Source organism: Neodiprion virginianus, chromosome 1 (genome assembly GCF_021901495.1).
Source record: "Neodiprion virginianus isolate iyNeoVirg1 chromosome 1, iyNeoVirg1.1, whole genome shotgun sequence".
NCBI classification, from domain to species: Eukaryota; Metazoa; Arthropoda; class Insecta; order Hymenoptera; family Diprionidae; genus Neodiprion; species Neodiprion virginianus.
Genome location: NC_060877.1, coordinates 13,935,231 through 13,956,490, shown reverse-complemented (window position 1 = coordinate 13,956,490; position 21,260 = coordinate 13,935,231). Strand labels below are relative to the sequence as shown.

At 35.4% G+C, this 21,260-nt stretch overlaps 1 protein-coding gene across 2 annotated transcripts in view; it reads left to right on the top strand.

Moving 5' to 3' along the window:
- The first annotated feature begins 14,168 nt into the window (after window positions 1–14,168).
- Window positions 14,169–21,260, top strand: part of LOC124299694 (protein Star-like) — an 83,473-nt gene continuing 76,381 nt past the window's right edge. Inside the window, exons 1-2 of one of the 2 annotated variants that reach the window (XM_046753098.1) lie at window positions 14,169–14,329; window positions 14,414–15,236. In XM_046753098.1, the coding sequence (XP_046609054.1) occupies window positions 15,070–15,236 (167 nt within the window). In that variant the 5' untranslated portion in view covers window positions 14,169–14,329; window positions 14,414–15,069. Of the gene's footprint in view, window positions 15,237–21,260 lie in introns of both variants that reach the window. The other variant, XM_046753020.1, reaches the window with a different exon arrangement.

Here is a 21,260-nt window from a genome sequence, read left to right as displayed (position 1 = left end):
AAACTACTTCACATCTAATCAACGCGATGATATAATAGCATGTGTACACAAAAATCACATCCAACAATTGTTAAATGCATTTAATCAATATCATCCACGGATTAAATTCACACATGAAATAGAAGCAAACGACAAAATTGGCTTCCTTGACACCTGAATTATCAATTACAAAGGAGCAGTTTTGACTGACTGGTATAAGAAAGAAACATGGTCTGCCAGATATGTAAACGTTCATTCACACCATCCGCTTCAGTTCAAAAAAGTGTAGCAATAGGCTTAAGGTGCCTGTCCACGTGAGAGTGAATTCTGAGAGTTACTCTCGAAAATAGTCTCACGACTGTTTCTACGTAAGAGTGTTTTTCCGCGAGTTTCACTATCGAGAGCAGTCCAGACAGTGGCCGGAGAGTTACTGTCGCAAATTACTCTCAGGACCATGTCCACTGGAGAGCGTCTGCAACTTGCGAACTACGCGTCACGTCAGTCTTATCCGATATGGCTTCTTATAAACGAGTTGCGGCAGCGATGATAGTTGTGCTCGAAATTCGAGAAAGACTTAACAGAAAAAAAAGTTACTGGGTTAAATCGTGGGTATCACGGAGGCTGCAACTCCGTGTAACTAATAATCTTGTGCGCAAATTGGAAATAGAAGATGCATGTCAGTTTCGAAATTTCCTCCGAATTGTATTTTTTAAATCTCTGTTACGGTATAGTTCAGATTTAATGTTCCAAAACGTCTCATTTTTTTCATACATTTCAATTAAATCATATGTATCGGCTTTCGTCCAAGTGCGTCGTGCCATTGTAACACTTCTGAGAGCACTGTCACAGTACGAACCAGGTTCGAAATTCTGCGAGTAGCTATCCGATAGCGTGTTCGAACTTGACCACTGGCGAGTATTGCTCTCGAGAGCGACTCTCGAGAGTTTTACTCTCATGTGGACAGGCACCTTTACTAGACAGATGCATCAAACTAGCTGACGTCCAATTCAGAAAGAAAAATTTTAAATTAGTACGGGAAACTCTAAGAAAAAATGGGTATCCAGGCAAATTAATCAGGCATTTACAAGAACAAAGAATCCACAAACATTATAATAGTTGCACAGATGCCAAACCGGATAACATTGATGCTAGTGGACCAAAAAGGAAAAAACTGTCTTGGATCAATTCCTCTCATTGATGGCCTGTCACAAAACATTAAAAAGATACTATCGAAAGAGAGCATTAATGTTTCGTATAAAATTACTAACACTTTGAATAATATGTTTACAACTTTAAAGTTGAAAACAGCCACACTAGAACAAACTAACATTGTATAGAAAATTAAATTTAAAGATTGTGACAAATGTTACATAGGTCAATCCTCACAGTATTTCAAAAATAGAATAGCAAATCATAAAGATGATCTAAAACGCGTGATCCTGATACATCTGCTCTGGCTGAGCATTCTTTGGTTGAAGGGCATAATTTCGTTTTTGAAAATGTAAAAATAATTGACAAAGGAACCAACTGGCACAAGAGGCTTATCAAAGAAATGATACACATATCCAAAAACAATACTGTCAACAGAAGTACTGACATTCAAAACCTGAGTCACCTCTATTCTGCCATCACTTAAAAATTGTCTTTATAAATTGGCATAAACTGTTATGAAAACAATTAGGCTAATCCACCAAAAAATATGTAAACAGACAGATGACATTCAACGTTTGTTGTTAATTTAAATATTAAGAGAACAGTTAGCTTAGTAAATGTAAGTTGGTATTCACTTCCATTTCGGACACTGTGCAATAAAAATCATACGTTTTAAGGAATGTCGATTTATGTGAGTGAAAATGTTTTTAAAATTAAAAAATTTTCCATTGTAGTTTAAATAATACGATCAATTATCACACTCGACATTTATGTATGATAACAGAATTGAAAAATAGTTTGACACAATATTGATAAACAATTGCTAGCCGTTCGATGTTTTTAACGTGACAGTTATTGATCAAATGTAATTCATGTAAAAATATGTGACTTTTTGTATATTAAGGAAACCTGATAATGGTAGGCAGGGTCTGCCGAAACGTCGCATAGAACAGTAAAATTGGGTGCTTAATTCGCATCATTTCAACCCCGACCGTCATCCAACGAAATGAAATAGCCATAATTATCTACACGGGCACGAACTTCAAACTCATCAATAATCAGTCAAGGCAGGTTAGCAATGTAAGCGAAAGCAGAATGATATAGCGAGAGAATAGTATTATCACAGTGCAATGATTCGAATATACCTTAATAAGCACAACGAGAGCGGATGAGATTTGACCCATGGGGTGGGATACGTGGTGTGTGTCGTCGCCAATTTCGAATATAGTCAGAGAAAGCGGGGCTCCTAGTCAACGACTCTCTTGGACGAAGGAGGTGCGGAGGTTCGCGTCTCCCGTAATCGAACATCAGGTACAGAAGATCGAGGAACGTCTTATCAAAGCAAAGTGACCATGGAGATAAACATTCGAAACTAAAAATTAAAAAAAACTCCAAAAACCACATAAAAATTAAAGAGAGACGATTTAAAAGGAAGAAATCAAATAAACCAAGTGAAACCCAAGAGTAAAGTGCATCGATGAAAGACGATTGTTTACAATTATTTACAATTTTAACAATATAAACTATTTTAAAAAATTTACACATGGAATGAATGAATCATAGAATGGATGAACGAATGAATTTTAAACTTAATGGCGGCTCGTGTTTTAATCTACCGATAAAGAAGTGAAATTATGCTATACTAGTCGTACCTTATGAAATTTGCGTAAAGTTTATCAATTACTTAAAAATAATTTGTAATTTCAATAAATTCTCATAACAGTAAAAAAATACAGTCAAGGTAATTTGCAGGTACAGCGGAAAATATTACAAATAATAAAGAAAGCAGGAAATATTACATCTAATAAAGAAATTAAGAAATACTACAAGTGAAAGAAGGAAGCAAGAAATACAAGTTAATCAGATAATATCAAAATTAACGCGGAGGTTTAGAAATTCAAAGAAACAAGGTACTCGAAGAAATATTCAGGAATTAAATATTATGAAGTAAATATTTTCCCTGGTAACGACACCCAAGAAATTGTTTACGTTTCGGCCCGGGTGAGGATCCTCCTCAGAACGATTATATATTTACAGAACCATAATTAAAACCAAAGTAGGCTCAAAAACCAATGTGAGTTTTAAAAGAGCGATACGAATCTCCCACGCATTCATCTTAGTTTATAAATTAATTTAAACACAAAACCGAAATTTTCAACAGAGCTCGATTTGGTTTTAATTATTGTTTTCTTCGTGTTGTTCATCAAATTTGAAATATCCCATGTTATTACCAGGTAATATCCTTTCAATTATATCGGCACAAGTTGCTTTCGTTAATCTCATAATTCTCTGTACAAGATTAATTTTAAGCAATTCACTCCTGTTACCTATTCTTCTTTTCTCGTGACAGATGGTTCCGTAAATATATAATCGTTCTGAGGAGGACCCCCACGCGGGCCGAAACGTAAACAATTTTTTGAGTGTTGGCACTGATCTTCATGTCCAAGGAAAATATTTACTTCGTCATTATTGAGGTCGAGAAATTATTGTTCATTAAATATTATAATAGAAAGTATAAAGAAATACGTAGCGTCTAGTTTGCGATATATGCGATAGATACGAGGAGAAATAACGGCAAGAGATTGGAAAGAAACAGGTAGTCTTAACGTATCAGGAACAGAGATTACAAAAAAAGGTATTATAATGCGATATATTACAAGATAAAGGGACTACGGACAAATTACGTAACAGTGGTAATAGGGAAGAGAATTAAATAGAAAAATGTTATTCAGTACGGCGCAATACTCCAAATTCCAACAACGATGTGTTACACCGCGCAGCGATAGAAGATCGCACACGGGGTATACTTATTCCTTTGCAAATTCAGCAGCAACTGCTACATCTCTGGAGCCATTGAGCCGCCCATTTCACCTGGAAGATCCGTGCTAAGTTAATACACATTCATTCTTCCTCGTTCTATTATACTCACATGGTTAAATTTTGTCACAATACATTATAACAAATCATCTTTTTTGCTGTCATTTAGAATTATTTATATAAAGTCGAGTCATTTCATAATTTAGTGGCATTCTCAACAGCAAGATGTCCCTTTTTGTCACTTTCAAATTGCTGTGTTAGGCGTATTTTAATTGGAGTGCGAGAGTTTGTGAATGATTTATTCTTATAATTTTGATTAATCCACGTTTACACTAATTTACCCGTTTATCTTCTCTCAGATTGATTCTGAATATACGTAATATTCTTGCTTGAACATATTTTTCCCTAATTTATATGCTTTATTTATTCAATGTTCTCGACCTCTGTAAATATATTCTATTTTTTTAGTAGCCGAATAAGATTTGTGGCGTGAAAGGTAAAGGCCAATAAGTAACGTCACGAGTTGACCCAATTTCGGAAATACATAAAAAGATTCACTCGAATCAATACTTCACGCTATCACGACAAGAAAGGCACGACAAGATTTTGTTGAATTCAAGAATTCCCTTGATTAAATCATTTTGATAAAATAACTAAATCAAAATTGTTGAATTGAAGTCATCGTATTTGGAACAAATAAGGGGATAATAAATTGAAGAGAATGGCCTCGAACAAAATCTATTTTGTTGGTTCAAGAATTCCTTTCACTCCGTGTATCTGCCTAGGGCCGAGTATTTTCAAAGGGCCTGGCCGTGGGTAAAACCACCCCAATTCCCAATGCATTGGATAACCATACGTCCTCCCAGGCCTTTCTCCGAAGGTCCCAGCTCAGGTCGCTTTCTCTAAATTAGGGCAGCCACCTTAGTCATCGACTCATTTTGCGACTTTATGATAACATGCCGAACGAATACGGATTCAGATTTATGCCAAATATTCCAGTCAAATTGGATCAAAATATAGCGGATAGAAAAAATAATTAGTAAAGATCTATAAATTTGTGGAGACCGTTATCTTGGCTTACTATTGAACATACTAAAAGTCCTGACCTCTAATTGGACGGCTCGATCCGCCATCTTGAATCGAAGGTGCTCCAATCTAGTTTTTTTATCATATCTCGACAACTATTGATCCTATCGTCACAAAGATTATTAAAAAAAATAAAGCTCGGTAAATTATCCATAGAAAAAGATTACATTTTTTTCATATCCTTAACAGTTTTGGTATAATACAGGGTATTTGAAAGTATCGATATTTGTATTTCCCGTTCCAAGCTGCCGTGAAAATCACTTTTTCGGTCTAGAACCTTTTTTTTTTTTATGTTTTCGATAGTTTTTTTAAGATCATTTGTAATAAATTCTTTAGCTCCTCGGATCCGTTCGCCACCGATATCATCTCCATCCAAAACATATTGAGTCGATCGTCCTTACGCGAGAATGTTTGAAAGCTTTGTTTTACAGCAGCTTTGGAGCACAACTCTTTGAAACCTCGGTCAATTTTGTCGGCAGTTTGGCCATTCAGTCGGTTCAGTTTAACAAACTTTTCGAGAGTTACTTTCAGCCTTTGGAAGGAAACTTTCTCCGATTGCACGATAATTTGTGGATCACAAAATGTCAACGCTGTAACAATCCTATATTTGACACGCGATTTTACTAAGATTTTCGATATAGTATTTTGCTAAATCATCAAACACTCTTTTCGAAACAGCAGTATATCTGTCGTGACGGAATGCCCTTCTTCCGTTGCAATACAAGAAATAAATTAAACATAATAAATAATTTTGTGTAGCACCTTCGCAGTATCTCCGTGTCAACGTTTAATAAAAGAACAAGATAAAAGATAAAAACAGAATACATAAACAGTTGGTAAAATCGTTCGAACTATTACTTCTTATCGTGTATATCATAAAATCGTCATTATTTGTATAAAATGTATAGATTAAGTGTAAAAAGAATATAAATAGGTGTATAATGTAAACTTATCAATGGCGATCCGAGTATGATTTTATCCTCGTGTTTGTCCAGTTTCGTCCGTTAATTTATTCAATTTCTCCTACTGCCTTTCCGTAGTTTACTGATTACATATGTTTCTCTATTTTAATAATTCAGGTGCTTGTTTAAATTTGATATACTGGTGACTATGGTAGAAACATTTATTTTTCGAAGAGCTCACTCCACTTTTATACATCGATAAATTATATTTTTTTTTCTTTTACACGTGCCACCGTTTCGTTCATCGTCAAGAGAGTGAGAGCAAGGAATGGTGAGGACGAAACTTATAGGCCTAGCTACGACGGTCAAGCCTTTACACCCACCGACATTCAAATCTTATTATGATTTAGGCGGGGTTATTCGACTGTTACACTGTTTGACTGAGGTTTTTCGATTTTCTTACGGCATCTCGAGTATCGTAACCAATATCGATCTGTTTCACGTCAATAAGACTATTTTTATCTCACCAAATTAAGCAATATGTTTTGTGCTCAGTAAACAACCTCGATATTTTGGAGCCATCGAGCTGCACAGAACCTCTTCAGAAATTCGCGAGATCCTGAAAACCGAATGTAGTCCGCTCGAGGCGCTGGTACGTTATTAAACAAATTGTACATTGCTCTCAGAAAATCGATTATCTTCCATCCACTTGATTGATCCCCGACTTTGAATACATTACGCAACGTGTGAATGCCGCAACTTCCCATGTCCAAGAGCTGCGGTTCGTTAGGAGATTCGTTCATTTCGTTTTTCAAATCGGTCAAGAAATTAAGATTCACATTGGGACCATCCATCGATACTTGAATTATTTTTTTGAGATTGAATACAGCCAATTGCTCTTTAAAAGCTGCGAGAAAATCGATTGCTCTTGTGTGACCAAGAAACACCGACCCCAAATACCGGCATACTGCAATAGTTACATATAATATTGCACCAATATCGCACGATAAAGCCCATCTGTTCTTCTTGGGCAATTTTGTTTAGAGATTCATCAAACGAAATTGCCAGGAATTCGCTTTCCGTTACATTGCTTTCGATTTTTTCTCGAAACAAAGGTCCCAGCCCGTCAACAATGATGTAAGAAAGTTTATTACGCTGCAGCTTTATATCCTGTGCAATTTTGGCTATCTGGAAACATCTCGCGAAACAGTTTCGTAGTCTGGCCAGCTGACAACAACGAGAAATGACTGCCTACGGTATTCAGAGCCCAGAGTATTTCGGCTCTTGTGGTACTATCGTTCAGTAAAAATGGGTTTGGATTCGCAGATACCAGTTTCCGTAATGCACGTTCCTTTGCGATAATTCGATTCGATTCGTCGTTCTGATTCTCATTTGAGACGTCCGAGGTTTCGTAAAGGCCTGATCTTCAGTCTTCGTTGGCTTAGTGACCGTACCTTCAGTATAAAATCGGCCGCTGGGAGTAGAAATTTTAGACACCGTAACCATACAATGTATTTTTCCAGCTATGCGACTAATCAGTGCCTGTACTCCCATGTTACTCAGAGCTACAGTCTTTTTGCAGGGAAAACAGAACGCTGAATGCAGGTCATTTTTACATTCCTGTAACCAGGGCAAATAGGCCTCATCTTTGAGCCAGTTAGAATTTAATACCACCTTGGCCATTATTGCGTACATCTATAAATTAAGTCAACAGTTGTTAATTCAATACGAAAATTTCACTGAACGTGTGATTTTCGTTAACCAGGTGTGAATAATATTCCATATCTCTTTAAGCAAGATCATTTACAATAAATAAAATAATTTTTAATTCTGAAAAAATTCATAGCTTGGGAACCAGATCCCGGCCCATGATGAAATTCACATAAGTTTTTGAACAGTAAGAAAGGATCATCCTCTGAAGTTTTTGTCGAAAAAAAATGATGCAGCTTCTGAGAAATCGCAAAAACTAATTTTCTTTGAGCTTTCACGGGCTTTCAGCGGCCCCGATAACTTTTTGCATAATTTGGCGTTGCAGTTCACTCGAAACTGAAACTTTTTCATATGTAACTTTTTTTTTATACAATCAATAGTTTCCGAGTAATACTTAATTACACTAATTAAAATCGGACGTTTCCGATTTCCGCACATATTATACCGAATGCTAACGTCTAAGCGTCGTCGAGTAAAAATCTAAAAAAAAGTCACAAACACTCTCGACAACTAATAGAAAGTTTTCACAAAGTTTAAACAAATTCGAAGAGGGTCAGGCTTTTGGGCAGGTCGATCTGACGTGGAAAGCCTCATATATATGAGGAGGCAAAAAGGTGTACAAAATGAAGATTTTTCGGCTAGCGAATTTATCACTATGCATGCTTGAGTTCCAGAGTTTTTAATTGAGAACAAATATTAATCTGTTGAATAATCTGATTCTAGTTTATTTTCAAGTGATTTCAGTGTTTGCCTATATATCTGACACTCTACCACACCTGTACACTTTCACTACATTCTGTTATTTTAAAGAGTAATTTGGTAATACAAATATTCAGCAAGAGATTCTTCCTTGCTTTACAACATTTAGACATACCATACATATACATAATGTTGTGTTCTTGCAAAAAAAGAAAGGGTGAAATTTTTTCACCGTAGTTTTCACTGTACACGTGTAAATAGCATAAAATAGACGGGTTTTTATTTTTACCTTCAGAAGTTCTTTCAACATTGAATGGGTGAAACGACTAGGTAAATAATAAAATATGTGTGTCTCTACACCCTTCAATAAAAGTAAAAGCATGTAGATTGCCGACAAAATCTTAATTTCTGTTGACAATAGCGAGAATATAAATGACTTACCTTACTTTCTGGCAGTTCAAATTATTTATTTCTTTATTAATCTCCGTTGGATCGACAAAATAATTTTCTGTAACCTCTCGTCCTTATTCACACGAGCCGGCCGCTACAATACATGAGCCAAAATTATTGTAGCAGTTCTGCGGCCGACAAGTAGAATAGTCTAGTCGAGAAGTGAATTTTCTGCGAAAATTAGTTACAGGTCTCGTAAAAATATGAGCGATAGCTCATTCGATCCGGAATCACAACCCGAAAAAGGAGTTTTTTGGATTTTTTCTGCCGATCAAAATTACGATTGTTATTAACAAAAAACTAAAAAAAAAAACGCCCTTTCGTTTTTTGGCTATAACTCAAAAATTATAAGTGATAGCGAAATTTAAAAAAAAGATCCTAAAAGAGGAGGAAATTTCCGATGAAAAACTCCGTACTCCCGGAATTCTAGCTCCATTATTTATAATTTTAATTTGACGCTGAAAGTAGGCTTCCGCGAGATTGTTGATCAGTCAACGAGTTATTTTCTTCATTATCATCATTGTCAGTACCATAAATACCTCGGATGATTTGAAGGTATCCAGGTTTGACAATAAATTCGCTTGCCGATGCCTCTGGATCCTGATCTTCTGTTACGCTGTCGTCGTTGTCGTCGTCATCATCATTTCCCCCGATAATATCGGCTGAATTTGATGATAGTGATGATAACGAAGATGAAGATGACAATGATGATAATGAAGAAAATAACTCGTTGACTGATCAACAATCTCGCGATGTTCACAAAAAATCAACCCCTTCCACATCCACATCAGGCGACCAACCTTCATCAAAGCGCAGAAGGAAGAAATAATTAATAATTAATCCAATTATTTTACAACTTGACACATTTATCATCTGTAATAAATAAAAATGATTTTTCACGTAACTATTGCTTATTATTTTGACGATTTATTCCTCATCTCCTCTATCCAATTTTCTTTCCAAAAAGAAGACCATAAAATATGTTATAATTGAAGAAAAATTCCAAATCTCATAAACAAATAAGATTAAAAATATAAAAAAAAATATATTCGAATAGTTTGATAATCGGGTGATAAGAATGCCTTAAAGCATATTTGTCGTAACATTAATTGTTTATGAGATATAAGGGTTGTAAGGAATAGACAATGTAAACTTTTGTAAATAAAAGCGTGTAATTAGTAAACTATAATTGATAAACGTTAGGTTAAAATTTTATTAGGAAGCTTAACTCATGCTGCACAAAAATGACTTGAAGGTCGAAAACTGTATCTGCAATAGTTGCAAAGTTACAGCAAGTTGTTAGTTAACAAATCGAGTCAGCGCTGGACTTAGTCGTGTTAAAAAAACAAGATAATTTTTTAAAAATAGAAGAAAATTTTTTTGCCATATTGTTGCAGGTAGCTGTTTTTGTAATTTTTTGATCCTCTAGAAAAAAATTATAACAAATAAAAAAAATAGTTTATAATAAATTGTTAAATAAATAAATGAACAAATTGTTGATTAAAAAAAAAATTTTTTTGCTATTCTATTGCGAAATGTCAATGATGATTTTTAGAAAAAAAACGATTTCTTAATAATTTATTTAAGTAATGAAAAAATGAGACAAACGATTAACAACAATAAGATAATGTTTTTAAGAAAAATTTTTTTTTTTAAAAATCATTATTTCTACATTACAACCATATGGTAAAAAAAAAATTTTGAAAAATTGTAAATTTATAAGTTTGTTTATAAACAATTTATAAACAAACGACATAAAAAAATTAAAACTGGTATTGATTGATGTCTAAAGTAGAATTGAAATCAGTGATAGCTTAACATATTGAAAAAAAAATTTTTTTTAACAACAATATTTTGAATTTTCCATTTTTTGTTACTGTGAAAATTCATAATTAACAAAATAAAAAATTTTATAAAAGTTTTATGACGTCATCTTATTCAGCATGCTTATAAAAAAAGGCTCCAAGAAGCAAAATATTTTTAGGTTTATTATTTAAACTTTTATACCGGGTTCTTTAATAACGGAAACCCGGAAAAAGTTAGTTACTTAACAATTGCATAACTTTTTGAAAAATTGAGATAGACATAAAATTCTAACGGGACCGTATTCTTTGAAGTCTCTAGATGACCCCTGAATTTTTTCAAATTTTTAAAAAAACATTAAATGACATAAAAAAATTATTATATGTGTAGTACTCTCTATAGTGGCGGCGCGCGCATGCTGAAACTGCCGCGCGGAAGCCTACTTTCAGCGTTAAATTAAAATTATAAATAATGGAGCTAGAATTCCGGGAGTACGGAGTTTTTCATCGGAAATTTCCTCCTCTTTTAGGATCTTTTTTTTTAAATTTCGCTATCACTTATAATTTTTGAGTTATAGCCAAAAAACGAAAGGGCGTTTTTTTTTTTTTAGTTTTTTGTTAATAACAATCGTAATTTTGATCGGCAGAAAAAATCCAAAAAACTCCTTTTTCGGGTTGTGATTCCGGATCGAATGAGCTATCGCTCATATTTTTACGAGACCTGTAACTAATTTTCGCAGAAAACTCACTTCTCGACTAGACTAGAAGACAAAACAACGTGATGTCCACGTGAAGAAAGAAGGGGGAGAGTCGATCGGAGGAGTTCGCGTTATAGTACGGGTGTGACTTTAAAATGTTGCGCGTTGAAGGTTATAATATTCGCGTCCATCGAAACACGAAGTGCTCACAGACTAGTGAAAAAAATTTAAAAAAAAGGAAAATTATGCAATCAGTCATTTTTGTCGAACACTCGAGTAAATTCTGGAAAAAATCCAAAGAATCAACCAAATTCCCTGATTTTTCCCTAATAATTCCAGAGAGTGAGAATTCCCTGAGTTTTCCAGGTTTTCCCTGTTTTCCATATGCGTAACAACTCTGATTTATCAATTGATCAGTGATCAAAATTAAAAATTAAAATTAATAATCAAAATTTCAGTGCGTTCATGTACATTCTACGTTAACGTCAGGCTACTAATTGTTAGTAACGTAAACGGCTGAGAAGCGCACCTTACTACTTGCGCCTGTTATACTTCTAGTCATGAACTACACATGTAATACTAATAAAGATGGATCGAATCGGTGATACGCGCATCTTACCCTCTTCCCTTGTCAGATGAATCCAGGCGATGACGCTACTTCCAGTACTAGTCGTGTACTACAATTTTAAATTTCAAATCGTAAAAATCACCAAATTTTTATATTTACGCGAATATCACGCACAAATTTGATATTTCTAATCTATTTATATTTTTTTTATAGGTTCTATACCAAGAAAGTGATTTTCACGGCGGCTTGGAATGGGAAATACTAATATCGATACTTTCAACCCTGTATTATACAAAAACTATAGAAGATATGAAAAAAAATTATATAACCTTTTTAAGGATAATTTACTCAGCTTTATTTTTTATAATAATCTTTGTGACGATAGGATCAATAGTTGTCGAAATATGATGAAAAAACTAGATTGGAGCACCTTCGATTCAAGATGGCGGATCGTGCCGTCCAATTAGAGGTCAGGACTTTTAGTATGTTCAATAGCAGGCCAAGATAAAAGTCTCCACCAATTTATAAATCTTTACTAATTATTTTTTCTATTTATGCTAATTCGACTGGACTAAAATCAATAGTCGGCGAGATTTCGATACCAAATGTCTGTTTCAATCTCGAAGTCAATTGATAGCCGCGTTCGATCTAAATCGTGCGGCTGAGGCACTCTGGTGTGGAGAAGAAGAATACAAAGAAGAAAAATGTTGTTTTATCATTTTTGACAGTTAATATGTACTTAACCATTTGACCGATTTCGATCACGGTTTCACCATGAGGTCATGTGGGCCGTGAATACTATCCATGCAAGTCTCATTTGAACGGGTTTCTGAGACACGGTGAGATAGGGAACTAGTTCGACCGGGTAAATAATTCCAGGCTAGCTCTCGCGTTTCATGTAACTTGGCATCGATTGCTGCCGCTAATCTTGATTTCTATAAATACAAATTTATTTCCCCATCATTTGGTGGATATATTACGCACGCGAAATAATATTTTGCTATTTTCTTCTCACGCTGCGTTCCTCCTGTGTGCAACACTGATCACACCAGGGTCTCTGGTATCCCTACTTATGTGCAAAAAATATAATAATTCGAACAACACAAGCTAATAAAAATTTCAGAAAGATTTTATAATTAGAACGTTTGCAATCATTCAACTGGTTTTTTTGATCCGATTCTAATGTTGCTTGTATTTATTTTGATCACCCAACTGCGAATCTCCAAAGATTGCCTCAACATTTTACGAATACTAGCTACCCCTGGTTGAAATGATTTCTACGATTTTCTACGAATTTTTAGAGTAATTGGAACATTTCGTATAATCTTGTACGAAAAATTGTAAATACGCATAGTTTCTCATTAAGACTTACCAATTTTCATCAAAAGTTATATTTTTTCAGTAAAAAGTCTACAAGACACTATAATTTTTAAATAATACTAATATTTATATACGAACAATTTTGCATTTTTACAATTTTGTACGAAATAATACGAAATGTTCCAATTTCTGTAAAAATTCTTAGTAATAGAAATTTTCACCAGGGACATTATCTCTAGAGCAAATGAAAATAGATGTGTGTAAGTACGGCACAATAGATGTTCGTTAACGATTGAATTTACGGATTATAAATATACTGTAATATCAGATTTCTTGAATATTTTTCAGATAATTTGTGGGGATCTGGTGAGCAAGCGAAATGAGCTTACAGTATTAGAACTGGATCAAAAATATTAGAATTGAATAATTTTAAACATTTCAACTATCAAATCTTTTCTCAAATTGTTGATATCTCTTCTTGGAATTTGTCCAAAATCATTTCCATCACAAGGTACGCATGTTGTTTCATTAGTGTTGACTATAGTTGGTGCAAAAATTCTTGCTGGAAGTTGGTAAATACCAACGGTTCTTTATCTATACCCAACTTTGGATTCAGCCGATCTGGCTGATCCGTCGGATTCGTCCAGCCTACGAAACTGAAAACGGGCACGTACATATAATTAGTTTGAGAACTGCTGACTTACAGTTTGAGAACTACTGACTTACCTGGCTTCGCCACGACTTGGACAGCAGGAGAACCTCTTGCCTATAAACCCCTGGCAGAGCGAGATGCGGCGATCGGGACTGGGCTCCCCTTCTTGGGGCTAGAAAAGGACGAGGCTATCGGACGAAGGAGGATACACTGCGTGCGGTTGTATGCGGTGTATGGGTACACGACATAGTAACGCCAAGCAATAGGCGCACGTATACACACATCTGTGCGTTATACATCGTCGCTTAAATACGTAGAGGCGAAGGCATTGTACCGAGAGCAGCGTCGTCACGCGGCCCAGGTGCCGGGCAGTCGACATTCGAGCGAGCCAGAAGCCAGGTCTGAGTTGGTCTGAGTCGCAGAGCGATTGAAAAGCGGGAAGGACAGGATATTTCGCGGAAACGAAAAGGTGGAAATTCACGCTGTAACGAATTGTAATAATGGGACAGGGGTGATTTCACACGCGGGTGAGTCACGCTGCGACGTACGCTAACCACATCCGCAACGTACGATTATAGGAACATCCGCACGTCGTGCAACCAAGTATGCCGAGGAAGCCAGCCAGCCAGCTAGGCGTGCAGGCTGCCGGCTCTCCATGTCAAGTTATATGAATTAAAGACCGAGGAACGACGCGGGAGTCATTACGCTGCAGTGAAACACAGCCGGCACGAGGCTGACTGATTTTATGGAGTGGTAGTTGTCCGATTATCAATCCACGCGGAGTTTTTTCATTCTCGTTTATCACCACCGGGACGTGTCTTGATTCGGTCCGTGACACGGTTACGCACGCGTTATTCATTGAGTGAGGAAGTGTAGAGTTTACGCGAAAGTGCAGTATTGTGTACCTACCTAATTTTACTCTGGGTCGGGGGGCCAAAGATCAATGCCTCAATAATACAGCAAGTTTACGCATAGGTGTCGCCTAGCACATGTGACGTGCCTGAAACCTGCGTCTTTGTACGCCCAAAGAGTGAATTGGCTCAATATCCTGCTGCTGCACTCTCTTCTGCAAATGACCGATGCATCGGGGTGTTGAAACGAAAAACGACCCCGCGACATTGTTGCCAGTCTCTGAGTTTCTACTAGCGAGTGAAGATAAACCGCTAAAGGCTATCCAGGAATTGACAAGCTCCTCGGTGCCGCATCGCGCATACTTACTGCAGTAAATCGAATAATGGTAATTCCATTTTCGTCGTCAATGACCACGACCTCCGTACCGGCCGGAAATTCCGGCGTGGATCAAGATTCTAGAAATCAGATGACTCCCTCGTTGTACACCATACCGAAGGATTATCCTGACCTAGGAAAAATGCAGGCGGACTACAAAGAGAACAGGGCAAAGTAGGTATTCTGATACGACTCGACGCAGACGCTTGAATTCCTCAACATTTTTTACCATCTTCGTGTCATAAAAACACATATTATTCTATAAATCCCTAGTCATACGTTCTGCAAATTATTCATCATTATTAAATGTACACATGATAGTATTTCATGTGGAAGTAACATCTGTTTCCGGCCTCACCTGAAAATCGTATTTTACATAGCAAAAAAAAAAAAAAAAAAACCACTCGCCAAAAGATATCTCTTGAGTCCAATTTCGAAAGGTCGTTCTCGGAATGTGAAGTTTTCCCATTAAAGTAACATGAAAAAGATGTCCTTTTTCTAATCGTTCCATTTTAACTGCATTGCAAAACACAGATTTGATTCTGAAATAATTTTTAATAGAATGGAATCCCCTACAAAAGTTAAGTTTTGTTCGAGTCATTACGCACTAGGCAGACTAGGCGATTGCTCATAGGCCCACCACTAACAATGAGTGGGCTCCACGTGCTTCTTTAGTTGAATATGGTTTGAATTATTTCTATGGAATTCTAATCCTCAAATAATGCATATTGATGAAATTAAAACAAACACAAAATACTGATCTCAATGCTTTAAATCAAGAATATATGTGGAAGGGCCAAACGAATGTGAACAAAGTTTATCCCCGACCCTCACCAAATGAGTTACAGATTTTTTCACTGTTTCTGGTATGCGAAATAGACTTTTAGAAATTGTGTAGCACTCTTGTACCAGCCTTTTAGAATACTGAGAAGAATTTCTAGTTGTGGTAATTATACAACCTTTAACCATTGCCATTTGTTACACTAACCGAAAAATATGTATCTGGGTAAAAAATGAAAATGAGTTTCGTAACTAACATTAAAAACTCTGGTATGTGTTGTTATTTTTTTTTATTTTGGATACTTATACTGTATAATCTTGTAACTATTGCAACACTTTTATGTTGGTGTATATCAATAAATTTATGTTCAGCTTTTATTCAGTTTAAAAAAAGGGGTTAACTGAACAAACAGATTTAATGCTGTAATAATTAGAAATGTGTTCACAAAAATAGAAAAATATTAACAATTATAATCACACTAAACACTTGAGTTTGTCAAATTTTTTTGTAGTCCAACAATATTCAAGTCGATATTGTAACGATGTCCACTTTACTAGAATTTTCTACTAACCATAAAAACTTATGAATTCTTCTCAGTGAAGAAAATATTTGAAATTTTATCTCTCAAAAAACTGAATCCTTCGCTGATTTTTGTCACCAAATTAAAAATACAGCAAAGTTTAATGTGCTACATGAATGGCTTGAAAAAAAAATTCTAAATTTCTCGAAATTATTAGGCGTTGCTTAAGGAGGCTGGTGAGCGCTTCTCAAGGGTGAATGTGAGAGGGCCTATCTTATACATGGGCCCGACCGATGGTTCTCAACGTCGTTTTCAACTAATAAAATTTTTAAAAATACTTCAAAGTAAAGGTTTTCGACATATTATTAATGTAACATGCATCGTTTGTCATCACATCACTCTTTCCAAATCAACCGAATTATATTTCGCTACTATAGAATTCCGAAAAAGTATTTTACGCGCATATTTTCATATTTTTTACTGTTATTCGCAAACGATACGGATAAAGATCTTCATACTTTACGAACATTTTTTTAAGAGTACCATTTATATAGTTTTTCATTGGGATACCTAGGTTGTTTGTCTGCGATTTTGACGTTCCGCGTCATTTCACCGTATACCCGTCATGTACCACTATAAGTGCTCGTGTATAAGAAGTACACCTTCAACTATCAATTACTCGAAATCTACGTAGACCATTCAACGGAGGTTTTGCATAGTAATGTAATTAATATCAATCAATATTGTGTAAAAACATTCGAATTTTCCGAACCAACCTCCTTAAATTTGCTGTGAATTTTTATTAATTAAAATGAAAACGTTTTCACTTGACCGCAAGGTGTCACCATTTAGGAGTTACGATTTTTTTAAACGATAACATTCGTAAAATTATAACTTTTTTAGAATGCAAAATGTATAATAGGTCTTCATGTAACATCAGGTTGCATAACTTTGAATCGATATTCTTGCTAAATAAAAATTTTGCTATAAAACACTGTTTTCAGCCCGGCAGACGTTCCGAAATGAAACTGATAGTCATTTCAAGCCGTGTAGAGAGGTTTAACTTGAGTCAGAGAAAATTCAGAAATAATTTTGGTTAAAATAAAAATCGATTTCACGAGAACAATTCGTTGTCAGTGTTTGATCTATTGTTTCTTCAAGATCAAAATAAAACGTACAGATTAAGAGATGATCTAGGTAGCATTTCAAGAAATTGCATACTGACTGTAAAAATATTATGTAGTTACATTTTTTTGGAATGATTCATAATAATATAAGAATTTTACATTAAAAGAATTACCGTATTTGCAAATCATTACATTAAATTTTGTAATGGCCTCGGATAACGAAAATTTTTATGGTGCTTTGGAAAGAGCGCTTATAAGATCATGCTGTGAGTGACGCTGGCTTACGACGCTATGATATTCTGCCCATAGATAAATCAGTCTCATATACATGTGTATACATAGTCCAGTCGAGGTAGACATAAAAATAGCCTTAAATGGAAATAATTAGGGGGAGTGATTTTTTTTTTAAACTTCGGTGGGGCGGGGGGGGGGGAAGGTGGTTGGAAGTCTAAATCTCGATTTTCGGAAAAATCCCGCCATTGCGTTCGCCGCCATCTTGATTTAAAGTTCAATTTTATAGTTTTTCTAAAATAACTCGTTAATTTACAACTTTAGAGCAAAAATGGTAGAATCCAAAGTTGTTGGAAATTTAATTTCCCACAAGTTTGGTCATTATCATTTTTACGCTAGGATCAATATTTGCAGAGTTATACGATCAAGTTTTCTCAAAAAAATCGTAATGAGTGGAATTTTATTTCCTTCAACTTTGGTTCTCACACTTTTTTCACTCCACGATCAATATTTTTGGATTTATATATATATATGTATATATATTGTAACGGATATTGAAAAACCCCTGAACTGAGTGTACATCCGAAAATATATAATATATATATATACATTCGAAAATATATTATAAAATATATTGGAAAACCCCTGAACTGAGTATGCATCCGAAAATATATAATAAATATATATATTTTCGGATGTATACTCAGTTCAGGGGTTTTCCAATATACGTTACAATATATATATATACATATTAGGGTGGTCCTTATTTGGGGTGTTGACGAATTCCGACAAGTGCGCCCCCTAGACACGTTTGAAATAAATAAAAAAAAATGTGTGCAAAACCCCAGCGCTGTAGTCCCATGAGAACACGTGCCTGTAAGCTCGTTTTGTTTCCCATTTAGATAACATGGCATTTTTAGACCAATTCAGTCACTATTTTTTCTAGTCATCCCTAAGTATGTTAAAAATTATTTATCCACATAAATCTATTGTTAATAGGCATGACTACGCGCACATTCTTTTACAAAACCTCACATGTATCGTATTTCATTATAAATTTGATATGAGTTGATTAGAGTTGCATTCAAACTATGGTCATTCAGTTTCAATTGTGTATAATATAATATAATATAAAAAGAATGTGCGCGTAGTCATGCCTATTAACAATAGATTTATGTGGATAAATAATTTTTAACATACTTAGGGATGACTGGAAAAAATAGTGACTGAATTGGTCTAAAAATGCCATGTTATCTAAATGGGAAACAAAACGAGCTTACAGGCACGTGTTCTCATGGGACTACAGCGCTGGGGTTTTGCACACATTTTTTTTTATTTATTTCAAACGTGTCTAGGGGGCGCACTTGTCGGAATTCGTTAACACCCCAAATAAGGACCACCCTAATACATATATATATATACATAAATCCGAAAATATTTCCTAGCGTAAAAATGATAATGACCAAACTTGTGGGAAATTAAATTTCCAACAACTTTGGATTCTACCATTTTTGCTCTAAAGTTGTAAATTAACGAGTTATTTCAGAAAAACTATAAAACTGAACTTTAAGTCAAGATAGCGGCGAATGCAATGGCGGGATTTTCCCGAAAATCGAGATTTAGACTTCCAACCACCCCCCCCAAAGTTGAAAAAAAAAAAAAAAAAGCTCCCCCTAATTATTTCCATTTGAATGTCTATCTCGGCTGGACTAACAGGATTTTTGTAAAAGTGCCGACTCCAAGCCACGCGGTTACCGCAAGTGCCGACACACGCTCAATTTTTTACGTAAGACGAGTGTAACGGACAAATGTTGCGAACAAAAATTTGTGCAGTGTTGGCGTTGTCGGTAATCGCGTAACTCGGAGTCGATAACTTTCACCAGAGACTCCCGGTATATGATTATACATATATACAGGGTGTCACAGAACTAAGTGACCAAACTGACAGGGGTGCGAAATGCTGTCAAGCTGAGTAAATTAACTCGAGGCGCCCCTGAATTGGCTTGGAAATATACCGTGTGTCTATGAGGAAAGTGTGCACATTATGCGCGTGCGTCAAGTCGTTCGAATTTTATTGGCCGACAGTTACCGCCTGATTGAGCAGCCGACGCAATACCAATCGCGACTGTCAGAAAACGTCCCTAACTGCTGTCGGTGTTGTTACGAAAAACAGTTCGTCGATTCGGAACTGATCCGAAGTAAAATAAATCAGACACACGTTAATCGTGTCAATCAAATCGTCGGATTCCTTCGACGGTCAATTGATTACTATAATCCGAAAATCATTATTGAATTCGCCGCTCGCGAATTGATGCTACACGAGTGTAAATGAAAGTGACGTGGAGCAAATAATTAACGGTGAAGACTCATTCACGGTTATCTGAATAATTGTAATTGGAATTCAACGAGATACATCAGCTCACGGCAACGATTTCATGAAGTGTGAAATGTGAAGGGCAATCTCTGTAACAAGCGAATTCAGTAAAAAGAAGCAATAAACCGTACTTTTCGCTTAGAACTCGATCTGAATTCCATCAAGTGAAAACAAGTCTGCTTTGATACGTAAATATTTTATTCGAGATATTTTGATAAAAAAAAAAAACATGTGCAGTTCACACGTGGTAGAAGTGAAATCTTCAGAAACTAAACTGCGAGAGAATGAGGAGAATGCAGTATCAGGAGTGGAATAATTATTCGTTTCATCGATAGTCGTTCCATTTCATTTCATCGAGCTTCAAATTACTACCGTGCTGAAGAAGCTAAGTTTTCGTTACATCGATAGTCGTTTCTTTTCGTTTCATCGAGTTTCAAATCACTAACTACCGCGCTAATAAAGTTAAGTTTTCCCCCGTTTTTACTCCCGTGTTGAAGAAGTTTTCACTAACAGCGCTAAAGAAGTTTTCACTTCAAAAAACAGTGCAGAGTTACAGTTTATTATTAGTTGTAGCGAAACGTAGCGACAGATTATTGTCTCTGATGTTAATGTGTGTTGAACATAAGTATATGTTTCTCAAGTTTGTTCACTTATTGAAAACTAATCTCTGCAAACCAGCTCAAGAATTTACTGCTTTTTGTATTGCCACGTTCCCCTTCTAACTTCAACGTCGCTGCCTTATTGGTTTGTAAAACTCAATAGTAGTACCTGTTTGAGCAAAAGGTACCATCGCCAGGCTCATACAACACTACAGTATTTTGGACAGTACAAACTAGGCATACGAGGATTATTTTCAAAATCTACAAATAACTTGAAGACTGTAACCTACAGATGTTTGTATAGAAAATGAGTTCTACGGTACAATTCGTTTATAAAAAGCCGAGACAAATGAATTCTCAACTTGATTAATTCTCATCAACTAGCATGATTGTGAAGCCAAAAGAAGATCTAGGAGCCTTAGCCCTCTTAAAATACGTTTACTGATGTAAATTTTGGTGAAATTTTGGCAGAAATCGATTTTCTGTTTTTTGAATAACTAAAAAAAGTTGAATAAAACGAATGATTCGACAAATATTTAGATTATCGTAGTATATAGGTATATTAA